Below are 14,354 nucleotides of genomic sequence, written 5' to 3'. Positions count from 1 at the left end.
GCCTGGCACATCAGAGCGCTCAGGCAGCTTTGGTGAACTTACCAATGCGTGGCACCAGGTGAGAGTGACGAGCAAGGAGAGAGAGCACACCGAAGGGAAAGTGGGCGGTGAAGACAGCCTCAGCCTCCGAGTCTGGCCTACCCTCCGCGATGCGTGCCAGGGTGCGTCCTCAACACTGCACTTCTTTATTTCCTCCCACAGGTGAGCTGCTCCCTCGAATGCGTCTCCTGGCTATGAGAGAAGACGGTGAAAAGAGGGTGATAGAGGCTCCTGCAAGTGTTTTATCTTCCTTTCTCTTGGATGCTGACAGAGACAGCGGGTAAGCCTGCTTGCATGTGGTCTAGGCAGTCCTTGTGAGGAGAGACAAGCCTTTGTGAAGAGGAAGCTCTTAGGGGCAGTGTAGCATATGTGATCAAATTCTGGCGACACACTGACTAGACGTGTGACCTTGAACAAGTAATTGACCCTTCTGGGCCTGTCTCCCCATCTGTAAAATAGAGATAACAATGGTATTTGTCTCATAGGGATGATGCATACATTGAATGAGGTAACACATGTAAAGTGCCTGGCACATGTTTGCTTGCTGCATAACACTCCCTAGATTACCTTCCTCCGGCTGCCAGAACAAATTACCACAAACTGGATGATGTAAAACAACAGGGAGCTGTTCTCTCATAGTTCTGGAGCCAGAGGTCCCAAATCCAGGTGGCGGCTACCCTCCTCGGGAGCTCCAGAGAGAATCTGTTCTTTGCTCTGGATGTGGTTCCTCCCAGGCATCCCTTGGCTTGGCGCTGTGTCCTCCAGCCTCTGTCTCCCTCCTTTCATGTGGCTGTTACTTCTCTCCTGCCTCCTGGAAGGACACTTGCCATTGGGTTAGGGCCCATCCATCCCGTCACCCAGGATGATCTCATCTCAGGACCCCTAACCTAATTACCTCTACGTAGCCCCCTTTTCCAAATAAGGTCACATTCACAAATTCCAGGCTGCAGCTATATCTTTTGGAGAGGCTACCATTCAACCCACTATAATACCTAACATTTTTTGAGTGCTTTCTGTAAACCGAACTACACATGCATTACTTGATCATCCGATTAAGTTAGATCCCGAAGAAGAGAGTCCAGTCCCAGGTGGTTCCTACCTTGGGGCCTGATGCTGGTTTCCTAAGTGATGAGGCTGAGCACAGCTCTGTGGCTCCATGATTAGTGACCAAAGGGAGTGGGTTGACACACATCATTTGTAGATTTTTCTGGATTCGCTCTTGGCCCTCTCCATGTGCTGTATCCTTTCCTTTCTCTGCAAAATGCCTGTGGCAGACGCTGATGTGCTGTCCAGATCCTCCTTAAGGAGTGCTGTCATCAAACAGCCTTTTGCTGTCAGCCCCTGTGAGTCGGCCTCACGTGCAGAGAGCCCCTCATTGGAGACCACCTGTCCTCATGTGGGTCACATCCAGGACCGACGGGAGCAGCAGCACATAGAATTCGGCCATTTCAGCCCAATACGGGGCACCTTTAACTCTAGGGTCCCCTGTGGGGTCACAAGAGGCTGTCAGGGGACTGTGTCACTTCCCCCTTGGCTCAGTCCTGCTTCCACAGGAGTTGATCCCAAAGGCACCCCCCACTAAACATCCTACATGATAAACTCCAAATCAGTCTGCTTCCTAGACACGCCAACCTGTGCCAATGTTGAAGGACCATCTATTCTGGGATCGAGCAATTATATGTGAGATAGAAATTTTACTCCAACTACTGTGTATTCATGTGTAATGTCACCTTGAAGTTTAAATCGTATTTTTTAACTTTTGGAGAGCTCTTTAAGGCTTTGCAGTTTTTCTTTTTCCTAAGACTTAGAACATGCAAATGAATCTAAGACAATCCTAAAACTTGGAAACACTCTGCAGGTACCTGGAAAAAAGGAGCACCGGTTTGATAGTTGCTGAAAACTTGTAGTATTTTGAGGTTTCAACTTGACTTACATTTGCCTTTGAATTTTACTGTTCTGGTTGAGAAAATAGGCTTTTGGAATAAATTGGGTCTGGGCTTGATCTTGTCTCTCCCACTCACTGTCACTGAACTCTGTGCCTCAGTTTCCCCACCTATCAAATGAGAGTACTAATGATATCTACCCCAGAGACCTGTGAAAGTTAAATGAGATTTTCTCTATAAAACATGTATTAATAGTAAACACAATAAATGCTATTTATCATTATTAACTACTACCTGAGGCAAAGCAAATAAATACATGCACACAAACAAATTTTAGATCATTTGATCCTTTGCTTACAGAAAATTCATCCAAACTTATTTTAAAAAGATACAATGGGCTTTTTTTCTTATTAGAGAGAAAACCATTGAGTTTTCTAATACTGAAGGTGACATCTGAGTAAAGACGTGAAGGCAGTGTAGGCGTGGGCCACATGGCTCTCCTGGGAAGAGCATTTCAGAGGGAACAGACAGTGCAAAATTCTGAGAGGTCAGCTAGACGTGCTTGAGCTCTGACCTAGAGGCCCATGTGGCTGGAGTGGACTAAGCAGGGCAGATGAGGTCAGAGATATAAGGGGGTGGGGACAGGTCTTGTAGGACCTGGCAGGCCATTGTGAAGAGTGTGGATTTTGCTAAATGATTGGAAGCTATTAGGAGTCTTGAGCCATGGAGTGACATGGCCCAATTTATGCATGAAAAGGATCCCCTTACTCCGCCTTAGGGATGCAGTGGAGGTGGGCAAGGCAGAAAAGTGGGGAGACCGCCGTTGGACGGATGCTACTGCTGCTGCCGTAACCCTGGCTGACAACAATCGCGTTTAGGTCAGGGCAGTCACAGTGGGCACGGAGCATTCAGCACCGGCTGTATTCTGAACCCTGAACTGACAGGATTTGGTAATGTCTTGAGAAGAAGAGTTAAGGATAACTCTCAGTGGTGTTTTGTTTTTGTGTGTTTTTGTTGTTGTTTGTCTTGAGCAACTGAAGAAAAAAGGCTCCTTGAACTAAGAAGAGTAAGATGCAGAGAAAGGCAGGTTGGGAAGGAATGGGAGGTGTTCATGTTGGGCCCTGTTAAGCGTGCAGTAGCTCCTTAGCATCCAAATGAACATGTTGAAGTGGCAGTGAGAAGCACTGGGGGTGGCTGGCAGTCTGGGCTGCAAGTATAGAGTTAGGAGTCATTGGGCTATAGCTGGTGTTTCAAACTATAAGACTGGATGAAATCACTGAGGAAGTGAGTAGAAATAGAAACAGAAGATGTTCAGGGGTCAGAGAGATAACAAGAAACAGCCACGGAGCCTGAGAAGGAGCTGTGGGTGAAGGACAAGGAAAACCAGGAGAGTCTGGAAACCAGGTGATGCATGTGAGCAGGGCTTTGATGGGTGAACAGGAGTCTGTAAGGCCAGTGGTCCTGCAAGCGTGGCTGCAGACGAGCAGCATCAGTATCTGCATCTGGAAATCTGTTAGGAATGTGCAGAACCTCCGGCCCACCCTCAATCTATTAGGTCACCAACTCTGATGGTGGGGGCCTCCAGGGGATTCTGATGCACCCTCAAGTGTGAGAACCACTACCCTAGGCACAAAAGTGCCTGCACAACATTAGAATGAGGATTGAGAAGGGGAAAAACAAACAAACAAGCTTTTTCTGTACTGGAAGAGAACAATTTTAAAGCCCCACTTAGTGCTCAAAGCAAATGTGCAGCACATGGGTACCTCCCAGTAAACCCTCTCCCAGTAAACCCTGGTGCCCACGTCCCAACTTAGAAACCTTCTGTTAATTTATCATGGCTCTCTGGAGAGGAGGAATGCCCCATTCACTGGACAGAGGGAATGCAGAGCACCAGGCATGCCAGACATTCCACGGCTAAAAACGGGGGCCGGGGGTGGTATTTCACGGTTAGCGTTCCTGGGCCACGAATGCTGAAACCCGTGAGATGTGAAGCTATTCCACCCTCCAGTTTCCAAAATTTCCTCTAGATTTTTCCAGGAGGATCCCACCGTCTTCCATTCTGGGGAGAAGTAGTTAAAATTAAGGCCAGCCCCGCAGGACTGCCATGCCAGATGCGGAGAGGCTGTCCCCAGAAATAAGCTGGCTCCCACCGCGGCTGGGCGGGGCGGAGCGCCTCCTGGAAGGCCAGCCCCAGGGCAAGGGATCTGGTCCCAAACTTTGAAATCTTGCGCGGAGGCACTGCATCCCGACCTCTCCTTTCCCAGCCACTCCTGGCGAGCCTTTCAAAAAAAAAAAAAAAGTGTGCAGTTGTCTCCTCCCTGCCCAGCCCTATCCTCGCCCAGGACCAGCTGTGCGGCGGGGACGCGGTCAGACCCGCGGCTGCAGCAGACCAAGCTGCGCTCTCCATTTAGGCACCTTCAGCTTTCCGCCCCGCGCTGGGAGCACTTTGCAAAGTTGAGCAGCTCTTAAGCGCACGCTTGGCCTCTCGACTTCTCCCGCCCCCGTCCCAGGCGCCCCCGCCTCCCACGCTCCCTTCCACTGGGAGCAGCTCGTCCCAGCGGCTGGCAGCTTACACCACTATCCGGTCCTCCGCCCGAAGCGCGACCATGCTACTAAGGGGCATCCTGCTGGCAGTGCAAGGTAAGGCCTGGACCCGGTGTGTGCGTGTTTGGGGGGTGAGGAGGGGGGGGCAGGGGACGCTCTCGTGACCCGCTCCCTCTCCTGCTGCTCCAGTGGCCGGGCTCGCTGCCCTGGGCTGAGCCATCCAAGGGCGCCTCCTGATACTTCTCCGCAGCGGCTCTCTCGCTCCCCAAGCCAAGCCTGGGGTGGTGATGAGGGTGCCCGCAATGGAAGCGCGGGTGTGGGAGAACTGTAGTGCATCCCCTCACCTGCCCCCTCCTGCACGCCTTCCCCTCACTTCCACCAGGTAGCTTCCCAGGGGCGCCCAAAGTTGGTGCCAAGGCTCCCCGAACTGAAACTCGCTTTGTGCCCGCAGCCCTGCAGCTTGTCCGTGCCTTGGACCAGCCCGCTGGGTCCTGCGCCTTCGAAGAGAACACCTGTGGCTTTGACTCCGTGCTTGCATTCCGGCCGTGGATTTTAAATGAGGAAGGTAAGGAGACTCGGTGCACCGGGGCCCGAGGTGAACTGCCCTGCTGGTTGGCTCTTTCACGTGGGAAATGCTATCTTGGGGTTAAATCCCCTTGGAAGGAAAAGTGTGCGTCATGAATCCTCCTTCCAAACCTCAGCTGTGCTGCCTGGATGGCCAAGGAAGAGATGGGGGAGGAGCGGGATGTCCGTTGTTTACCTGGCCTGGGGTAGAAGCTCTGAGGTTTTGCCCTTCCCCCCAGCACTCCATAATGGGAGGGAGAAAGGGGGCATGGCTGATGACTGTCCCCCACTGCCGGTCATCCTCTCTGTCCCCTGTGGACACCTTTGCTAGCTGGGGAAGGCAGACGGGGCATTCTCTTCCCACCCTGCAGGAGGGGTTCCGTAATTCTGTGATGAGACCTCTGTGTTTTGCTGCATGACATCATCATCATATTCCTGTTGTATTTATAATCCAGCACTTGGCAAAAGAGGAAACCAAGTCCATGATCTTGTGCTTGAGGCCACTCAGCTGGTGGGTGTTGGTCGTGGTCTCACCACTACATACCACTTGGGCTCCAGTGACAAAGTTTAAATGTGGGGTCTTCAGAGGTATCTTCTTACCCTTCATTTAGTAAAAATAAGTAATTCTCCAGTGCACAAAGCGGGCACCGGGAGTCCCTTCTCCTTTCCTCTCTCGCTCACTGTGTCACCTCCTTCAGAAGATTGATGCCCCAGGCCACGGGGACTGGGAAAGAGCCTTCTTTAACACACACTGCAGCATAAAGGAGGCCAGTTTATCGCCTTCCCCTTTCCAAATGTCCTCAGGCCTCCAATCACCCAACATGGAGAAGGGTGGAGCCCAGAAGCTCTGGTTAGGACATAGGAACTGTCAATCACAGTTTATTCTGCCCCAGGCTTCTATTTGGGGCTTTGCATTAGCTTCTCTGACACTCACAGGTGGGTGATGTTAAGCCCCATTTTCACAGAAGGGAATCTCAGTCTTCGAATATTTAAATGGTTGGTCCAGTCACATGGCATTGGCCAGCTCTGACCTGTCTAATTAGGGGAGGGAACTCGCTCAGTAGAGCCACTTGCATGACCCTGAGAGTGAAACCCTTAAATATTATGCCCTAGGCACTTCTCTAGTCCTGGCCCTGAGAAAAGGAAATGAACATCACCCCTTCATCCAGGTGCCTCAGTCCCTGAGCCCCCACCCCCAGTCCTCTGGCAGGATGGTGGCCCCCTCACAGCAGGCTGCTGCCTGGGTCAGTGGCATGCCACAGCCTGCCCAACTCCACCGCCTCCCAGACCCACAGGAAGTGCTCTCCGCTGAGTTGGCACCTCTGCACAGTGGCAGTTAAACCATGCAAACAGGAAGATGCTTATAGGAAAAGGTGATTAAGGTTTAATAGTATAATGAAGGTACTGTTGCTTTCCCGTTTCCTTTCTTTCTAACTTCTAGTGGCCACTGCTTTCTGGCTCAGTCCTAGGACTTCTGGTTTGGCTGGGGGAAGTGAATTCATTCGCCTTCGAGCACTCCAGGTGGGCAGGTTAGGCTTCAGTCGTTACAGATGGAGTTTTTCAAAAACCAGAACTTGGACATAACAGTCCACTCCAGATAGGCAAAGAGTTCATTGTGTGCCGGCTGCTGTGGCTGCCTGCTGAGAAGCCATCACTAAGAATTTCTGTTATAAACCCATTTCTAGGTTGGTAACTTAAAGATAATAAAATCGCCCTGGGCTGAAATTTGGCAAGCTGTTCACAAGTTTCTCTGCAAATTTCCTTCATCTGGTTGCAAAAACCCTTTGAAACTGATTCCATCTGTGCATTTGTATCCACCAAAGAAAAGTTGTAGGTTTCAGAGACTTTCGCCCACAGTGTTTGGAACACAAATGGCATTTCTATATGTCCTTAGTCCATAGATTAATTTACAATGGAAAGAACAATGCTAAAGGCCAGTGAAGGGAGAAATTGGAATTTCATCACAGGAGATTCAAATCTGGGGTGATTGTCTTAAAATATCTCCCCAGCTGCCCAAAATTATATTGGAGGTCCAACCCTTTAGTTTATTTCAAGTATTAGTTCTCTACACATCTCCGGTTACAATTCCAATGTCTCTAGTTCATGGCCATTTTGAAATATGCTTGTTCTCCACTGGACACAGGATGGGCGAGTTTGGCAGGGCAGTGTGCTGGCTTGTGTTGTGTACCACCATGGGGGGCACCACAGGGACAGGGTGTGACACCAGTCCTGGGGACCAGCCCCTGCAGTCTAGCCTCCTCTACTTTCTACTTTTGCCAATGGTGGCCTTGGTGGGTGTTTTGTGTTTGTTTTTAAATTTCCTCTATGTTTTTTTGTAGAATTTTTTTTTATCTTCCCTAACTTGTCAAGGCAAGTGAGATTATGTCAGACTCAAATTTGAACTCGTTTCTATGTTTTAGTTTTGAATTAAATCCAAGAAAGAAGAGATCTATTTTATCCTATAAAAATCTTTATTCATTCACTCCTTTACATAGTGATCCTCAGCTGAAATCCAAACCATTGGTTCCATTTCCACATGTCAGCCGTTCGCCGGAGGATTCTTAGAGAACAGAAAGTTGACCTTTCATCCAGAGTCACAATTCAAATTAGTCATCAGGTAGATGTTGGCTTCGCTCTGAGTTTTGGATATTTTGGCTTAGTATCTTTAACCTAACACCCTCAGAGGAACTGAGGGAGGGGGAGGGGTAAAATCCAAATCCAGGTACTGCTTTTTAATTGGAAGTTTCAAAAACAAAGCCACCCAAGTAGGGAAAGGCAGATACTGAAATGTGTCAGGTTAAGAGAAGGTAGAAAAATGAAATTCAAAGCATTTTTTGTAGGGAAAGCATTTTTTTCTATAGCAGTGGGGGTCAGGAGTCGAGAAATTGCCTAATCCAGGAAGAGCAAGTGCTGATATCCAGGCAGCTAGAGGTTTGCTATAACAAGGGGTGGGGTGGGGGTGTGACCATGACAGAGGTGCCCAAATCCCTTTGTGAGCACATGCGTGTGTCTCTTTCTGACACCTCCTTTCTTCACCCAAACCCCTTCCTTCTATCTTGAGGACACTTCCAGTCACTTGGCCATCTGAGTTTCAGTTCTGCACGCAGTCATGTGCCAGTTATTATAAATAGTGATAATCCGCCTGATATTTCTTGAAGCCCAGCTAGAGCCAAAAGTCTGGCAAGGGACCCAGGGCCTTCCTGGAACAGGAGGAGCAGTCCTCCCTTCCTGCGGATTACAGCTCTCTTTTCCTGACCCTGAGGGGCCCACTCTGCTTCTCACCCTAAAATCAGGGGTTCACAAGGTAGTCCCTGCCCCCTGGGCCTGCTTGAACCTGCATCTCCCCTGCTTATGGGTCTCCTGGTACCCTCTAAGCAGAAACACAACCCCACGTTGTGTTGAGACCGAGAGCAGCCCACATTCAGGGTGTCCCTCGGATGTCTCTCAGAGAGACGGTCAATGCACTAGTATCGCCCGGCATTCCCCGGCCGCCCTGGCTATGCTGCTGTCAGGTTGAGTGTGGCTGTTGTGCACTGTGCCTGAGCATGGCATTGGAACTGCTCTGGCTCTGCAAGGGCTCCTGGATCCTAGTGGTGGGCCTTGGGGATCATCCAGTGCAATGTCCTTATTTTACGGAGGAGCACGCTGGGCCCACACAGGCTCCCAGTCATGGTCACGGCCCAGGCAATGGCAACCTCTCATGTCCTCTGTTCTTCACCAGTTCTTCCCTCCAGTATCACTGCCTCATCCCAGTCTCCACTGGGTCCTGGGCCCTGGAGCTTTGTGTTAATTATAGCAGTTTGGAAACTCTTCATAAGAGATACAGTTACAATTCATACATATGATAGAACACAGGTTCCAAAGATGTGGGCCTACCAGAGTCACACAACACTACACTCTTGGTCATACAGTGCATTTATTCGCTCTTCCGGATGTGTGGGGTATCCCACCTGTCGGCAATCTTTAGCATATAGAAAAGGGTCTGGCATGTAGTAGATGCTCAATAAAGATTTATTGAGTGAATTAATTTGCTAAATGAGTAAATGAACTATTGGATGATTAAAAGGTCCTTATGCATGTTCATCTGTGCTCTTGGTTCATTCTCTACCTTCAAAGGTAATTCCTTATCATGAAAAACAATGTAAGCCTAGTGGTTAGTATAACCTCTAAGCTAGCCAGCTTGAATCCAGGCTCTGCCTTTTCATGCTGTGTGGCCTTGAACAAGTTACATATCCTTTCTGTGTCAGTTTCCTCAGCTGTAAAATGGAGATAACAAAAGTGCCTATCTCATAAGATTGTTGTGAAGATTGAATAAATTAATACATGTAATACATAGTGAGCACTTTAGACATGTAACCTGTTATTATTCTCACTCCACTATTACTAGATTTGTATTTTATCAATCATGATTTCTTCTAATCCAAACAGCTTTCCAACACAGCGTCTGAGAAGCTACGGAGAGTCTCATTTCCTTTTGATTATAGTTTTGCCATTTGCTCTTCATTCCAACCAGAGGAAGAACATTCCTTTTCTTATTATTTGCCTCTATTTTTAGCACCCACAAGCCTCTCAGGCCATCTAGCTTTTGTATGACTGAATGAGGTATGGAGATAAAGTATTAGAACCAAGTTCACTGGTTGGTAGTCTCTCCAAATGACTTACTAGTAACACCTTTTCTCTGTAAATTCTTGGTTTGGGTCAGGAGTCCTTTGCATCCTGCCCCATCACTCTCCCATCCTAGGCTGCTCTTCCCTACATATCCATCCACAGATCTGGTGCCTCAGCATCAGTCATGCTCCATGGTTGATGGTGCTGGTGCCTTCTATGATATGCCTCGCCATACTCATCTCTCATCTCCTAAGCTCTTTGGCAGGTCCCTAACCCTTGGCCTCCCTGTCAGTCAGTCTAGGGCAGTGGTCGGCAAACTGTGGCTCTCGAGCCACATGCAGCTCTTTGGCCCCTTGACTGTGGCTCTTCCACAAAATACCACGTGCGGGCGTGCATGTATAGTGCGATTGAAACTTCGTGGCCCATGCGCAGAAGTCAGTATTTTGTGGAAGAGCCACATTCAAGGGGCCAAAGAGCCGCATGTGGCTTGCGAGCCGCAGTTTGCCGACCACTGGTCCAGGGTCTTGAGTTCTCTTGCCTGAACCCTCCACTTGGGATTTAAACTGCCTGGATTAGTCATATCTGCCTGCTCCGCTTTGCCTGACTGACTTCTCTGGCCATAGGTTCTGTCTGGTCAAACTCCCTCTTACCAAGGCCAGCACCCAGTCTGGGTTCCTCCCTGCTCGAGTTAGAGTTGCTCAATGGGAAGCCACCAGCTCCTAATCTGATCCCCAACAAGGTGCCTGGGGATTTTTAGGAGGTTCCCTTTCTCATAATTGCAGAAGTCAGCTGTGATCACAATGTATGGGGAGGAAAATATAATTTCTTGTCATAGGATTTTCTGTCTTCATTGCCATTTTCAGTCTCTTAACCTGCAGTGAGCATGTTTTGTGAGTCGCCTCTTGGGCTATAGTACTCATAAAAGATCTCAGAATCTCTTTAGTAGGTCAGCCACTTTTCTTACAAACAATATTTGATTTTTAAGAATTTGAATGAAATCCAGTTTTGTTCAGAAGGGATGGATATCTCAAAAAGTAGGGCCGGCAGGTGGTGGAACATGTTTTGGGCATCTTGGCTGGTCAACCCTGATTTTCATATCTGCCAGTTTTCCGACTGCAGATAGGAGGTAGTGCTTAACACAGAAAAACATATTACAAGTGATAAATGATAAGGTTATTTAAGGGCAAGAAACTTTCACAGTACATCAGAAATGTCTATTATATCCATTAGGCCATACCTAAGTAAACAAAGCATAATGTCATACTTAATGTCAGCGAAGCATTCCCGACCAAAACTAAAAATTTATAAATAAATTCTTATACCTATGCATTAGGCTAGTGGTACTTAACTTTGACTGGACATTAAAAACACATAAGTAGTTCTTTTAAAAGAGTCACATCCAGGCCCTCCACCAAGAGATTCTGATTTATTTGGCTCAAAGTGGGGCCAGACTTGGCATTGTTCACAAAAAAAGCAAACATGGTAAATAAACTCCTTAGGTTTTTCCAATGTATAGCCAGGGTTGAGGACAGTGCCTTAGAATGACAGCCAACTCCCCACCCTTCCAGAAGTAAGAAAGAAGCAATGCCCTCTTGTCAAGGGGTTGTTAAAAATGCCTTGATAATTATCAGTTACCCTCAGGGTGAAGTGCAAAATGCCTAGCTTGGCACTCAAGAAGCTTCATGATTTGCCCCAAATTACATTTCTACTCTGCCCTCTCATTAATTCTTAATGTGCGATTCACTCAACACACCCTTGACTTTAAGGCCTCCTTGCTCTAGTTGCATTGTTTTCAACACCTGTATTATTCTGCCCCATCTTAGCCTATTTAAATCCTATTCATACTTTAAGACCCAGCTCTTTGTTGAAGCATTCCCTGAGTTGCCCAAGTCAATGAACCTCTCCCTTCCCTTACTTCTCTGCCTTCCCTTGTCTCTCTTCATTCCACTTTCCACCTTGTAAACCTTATTGGTGTCTCCCTATCAGAGTCCCCACCCCTTTACCTCATCAGAGTGTTGCATCTTTCAGAATAGGAACCACATCCTCCCACCACACCTGACAAACAATATGTGGTATCAACAAACACTTTGGATTTAATCAATGTCTAAAGCTCTTGAAAAGCCTTGACATTTTTTCCCTGTAGTGAAAGAGGTTGTGTTTCATGATCCTTCCTACCATAGGATTTCAAAGACTTTGGAGGCTGATATTGTAATTTCTGGATATAATGGTGAAGCAGTATTTCAGCTTGTCTTGCCACTATGTGGTCTGTCACACCATGGACAAATAGCCCGTGGGTTATTTAGCTGTGAGGCTTGCCTGAGTCCCTTGATCCTCTGCCATCACAAACAGTCACAAAGCAACCTCGAGAGTGACACTGCTTGATCTGAAAAGGCATTTTTGGCAAAAGACTATTACACTTTGAACTAGCTTTTGAGAGCTGTTAGTTTCCAAGAGCTCGAGTGTGAGGCTTCAGTGGTACCCACCTTGATGGGTAAAAGCCAGTAGAGATATTTGTCTGCTCCTAAAAGAATCTCTTGCACACTGATGTGACTGATGCAGAGACCAATGGATTGGGTTTGTGATTGAGTGAGGTCCAGAATATATGCTTTCTCTACTTTGTGAAAAAGTTATTTGTGTTTTGGGGCATTCTGAGGCTAAGAATAAGATGATAAAGCAAAGCAATTAGTACCTTGTCATAACTTCACAGTATCCAGAATGAATCACATCCTTTACAGAAAAAGCTCCTACTATTCAGTCTATCAACAAGCATTTGAGCGCTGGCTATCCATCAGGCATTAGATTAGTAGTTGAAGTGAATAGAGAACAGGAAGTACAGAGGTGGTCATGGTTCCTGTCGTTGGTGGCAGCAGAAGACCAATAGGAGGAAACACAAATCTGTAATTATGGTGGGAGCACATGGAACTGTATGCTACTCAAAGATCTTCACAGCAAACAGCATCAGTTGGCTGTTCCAGCAGAAAAAGGAGTTTATGGGAAGGGCACACGTTAGCTTTCCGAATCAATAGGAAGTCTAGAGAGCTATACATTGGGCAATAATAAAGAGATGCAAAGTGTAGGCAAGATCCTACTGGAGGAACCATTTGTGTGACTTTGCCACTGGACATTTGCTACTGAACTACTGGACCTCCTGTTTATGATCCTGCAGACAATGAGTAGTATGTGGCCTGCTATCCAGACCAGCAGCTGTGAGGAGGGTCGATGTGAGGGGATGAGATTGGCACTGGGAGGCTAGTTAGGGGACTACCCAGTGAGAGATGATGAGGACTTAAAACAGGACAGATGGAATAGGAGGGGTGAAAGGGAGGGAGTAAATAAAACACCAAAAGGGAACTAAATTGACAGGATTTGGTGACTGATTAGGTGGGAGCAATGAGTCAGTGAGTGGAGAGTGACTCCCAGATTTTTAATTTGAGTACCCGTTTGTTGCATGGTGCCAAAAGTTGAGAAAATGTCAAATTTCTGTTATAGGAATAGTTCATAATGAGAAGTGTGAAGTGAAACCTAATGAGATAGTTACACAGTAGCTTCCTACACAGTCAGAGTCTGTGATCCATAGGTAGCCTTTTGTGGTACCTGCCACATACATTTATTATCATTTGTTAGGGTAGAAGATGTGTCCAGTTCTGAGTTGCCTGGGAAACATCCAGGTAGAGGTGTCCAGCAGTCCTTTGATATAAGAATCTGAAGGTCAAATACAGTCGGGGTGGGACTATGGCTGCAGGAATCTTCAGCATAAAGATTGTGGTTGAAATTTTGAGCAGAGATAAGATCACCCAAGATGAATGTATAAAGTGATAACAGCAGGAGGTTGAGGGCAGAGCCTTAAACTCATGTTTATAAGGATTAGGCCGAGGATGGGAATGGTGGAATGAGAGAAACAGAAGGAACCAGACTTGTATGGGGAGAATTAGGAAAGTGCAGGTCCACTGCCCAAAAGCATTAGGAGTTTCAGAAGCAGGACGTGATCCATAGGATACAGAGCAACAAAGAGATGGACACAGTGAGCCTTGTTGGTTGGAAATGAATGAGTGAAGTTTCAGTGGAATGATGAGGGCAAATGTAGACAGTTGGCAAGGAATTCCCAGCAAAAAATTTTTTAATGTTCTCCCTTAGAGAGAGGTTCAACCATATCTACAAAGAAACATGAGAAGAAGGGTTTTTGTTTTTATTTTGTTTTGCTTTGCTTTAAAAAAATTAAATTCTTTATTGTTGAAAGTATTACATACTAGTATGTATCCTTTCCCCCCCCTTGACCTCTCCTCACCCACTCCCGCCCCCCAGCACATACCCTCGTCCTCCTACTGTCTGTGTCCATTGGTCATGCTTATATGCATGCATACAAGTCCTTTGGTTGATCTCTTACCACGCTCCCCCCTTGCATTGCTTTTTAAGAAGGGGAGACTTGAGCTTGTTTATGAAGTGAGGGGAAGGGACCTGTAAAGAAAGAAGACTTAGTAGAGAAGGGGGCTTCCTCACTCACTCTGTCTTAGACCCAATTTCCACACTGACAATTCAGAAACCCCTAGAATATGCAAATTGCTTTGGCCCACATAACCCAAGAGCCCTGCCCGAAGTGGTTCAGTAATACTTGAGTGTCATACAGGTGGCCAAGTGACATATGAAAAAAATGTTCAAAGTCACTGGTCATCAGAGAGATGCAAATTAAAATGGCAATGAGATATCACTTCACACCTG

The 14,354-nt window shown here is 47.2% G+C and overlaps 1 protein-coding gene across 3 annotated transcripts in view; it reads left to right on the top strand.

Moving 5' to 3' along the window:
- The window catches only part of MAMDC2 (MAM domain containing 2), a 168,485-nt gene that overhangs the window by 37,234 nt on the left and 116,897 nt on the right, over nucleotides 1-14,354 (top strand). The window contains exons 2-4 of one of the 3 annotated variants that reach the window (XM_070431522.1): nucleotides 202-319; nucleotides 4,334-4,562; nucleotides 4,918-5,031. In XM_070431522.1, coding sequence (XP_070287623.1) covers nucleotides 4,529-4,562; nucleotides 4,918-5,031 — 148 coding nt within the window. In that variant the 5' untranslated portion in view covers nucleotides 202-319; nucleotides 4,334-4,528. Of the gene's footprint in view, nucleotides 1-201; nucleotides 320-4,056; nucleotides 4,563-4,917; nucleotides 5,032-14,354 lie in introns of those variants that run through there. The other 2 variants (XM_070431523.1, XM_070431521.1) reach the window with 2 other exon arrangements.

This window comes from Myotis yumanensis, unplaced genomic scaffold, assembly GCF_028538775.1.
Source record: "Myotis yumanensis isolate MYYU_CA2020_CCGP unplaced genomic scaffold, mMyoYum1.0.hap1 SCAF_12, whole genome shotgun sequence".
NCBI lineage: Eukaryota > Metazoa > Chordata > Mammalia > Chiroptera > Vespertilionidae > Myotis > Myotis yumanensis.
Note: the sequence above shows the minus strand (reverse complement) of the source record. Positions and strands in the feature narration are given on the sequence as shown.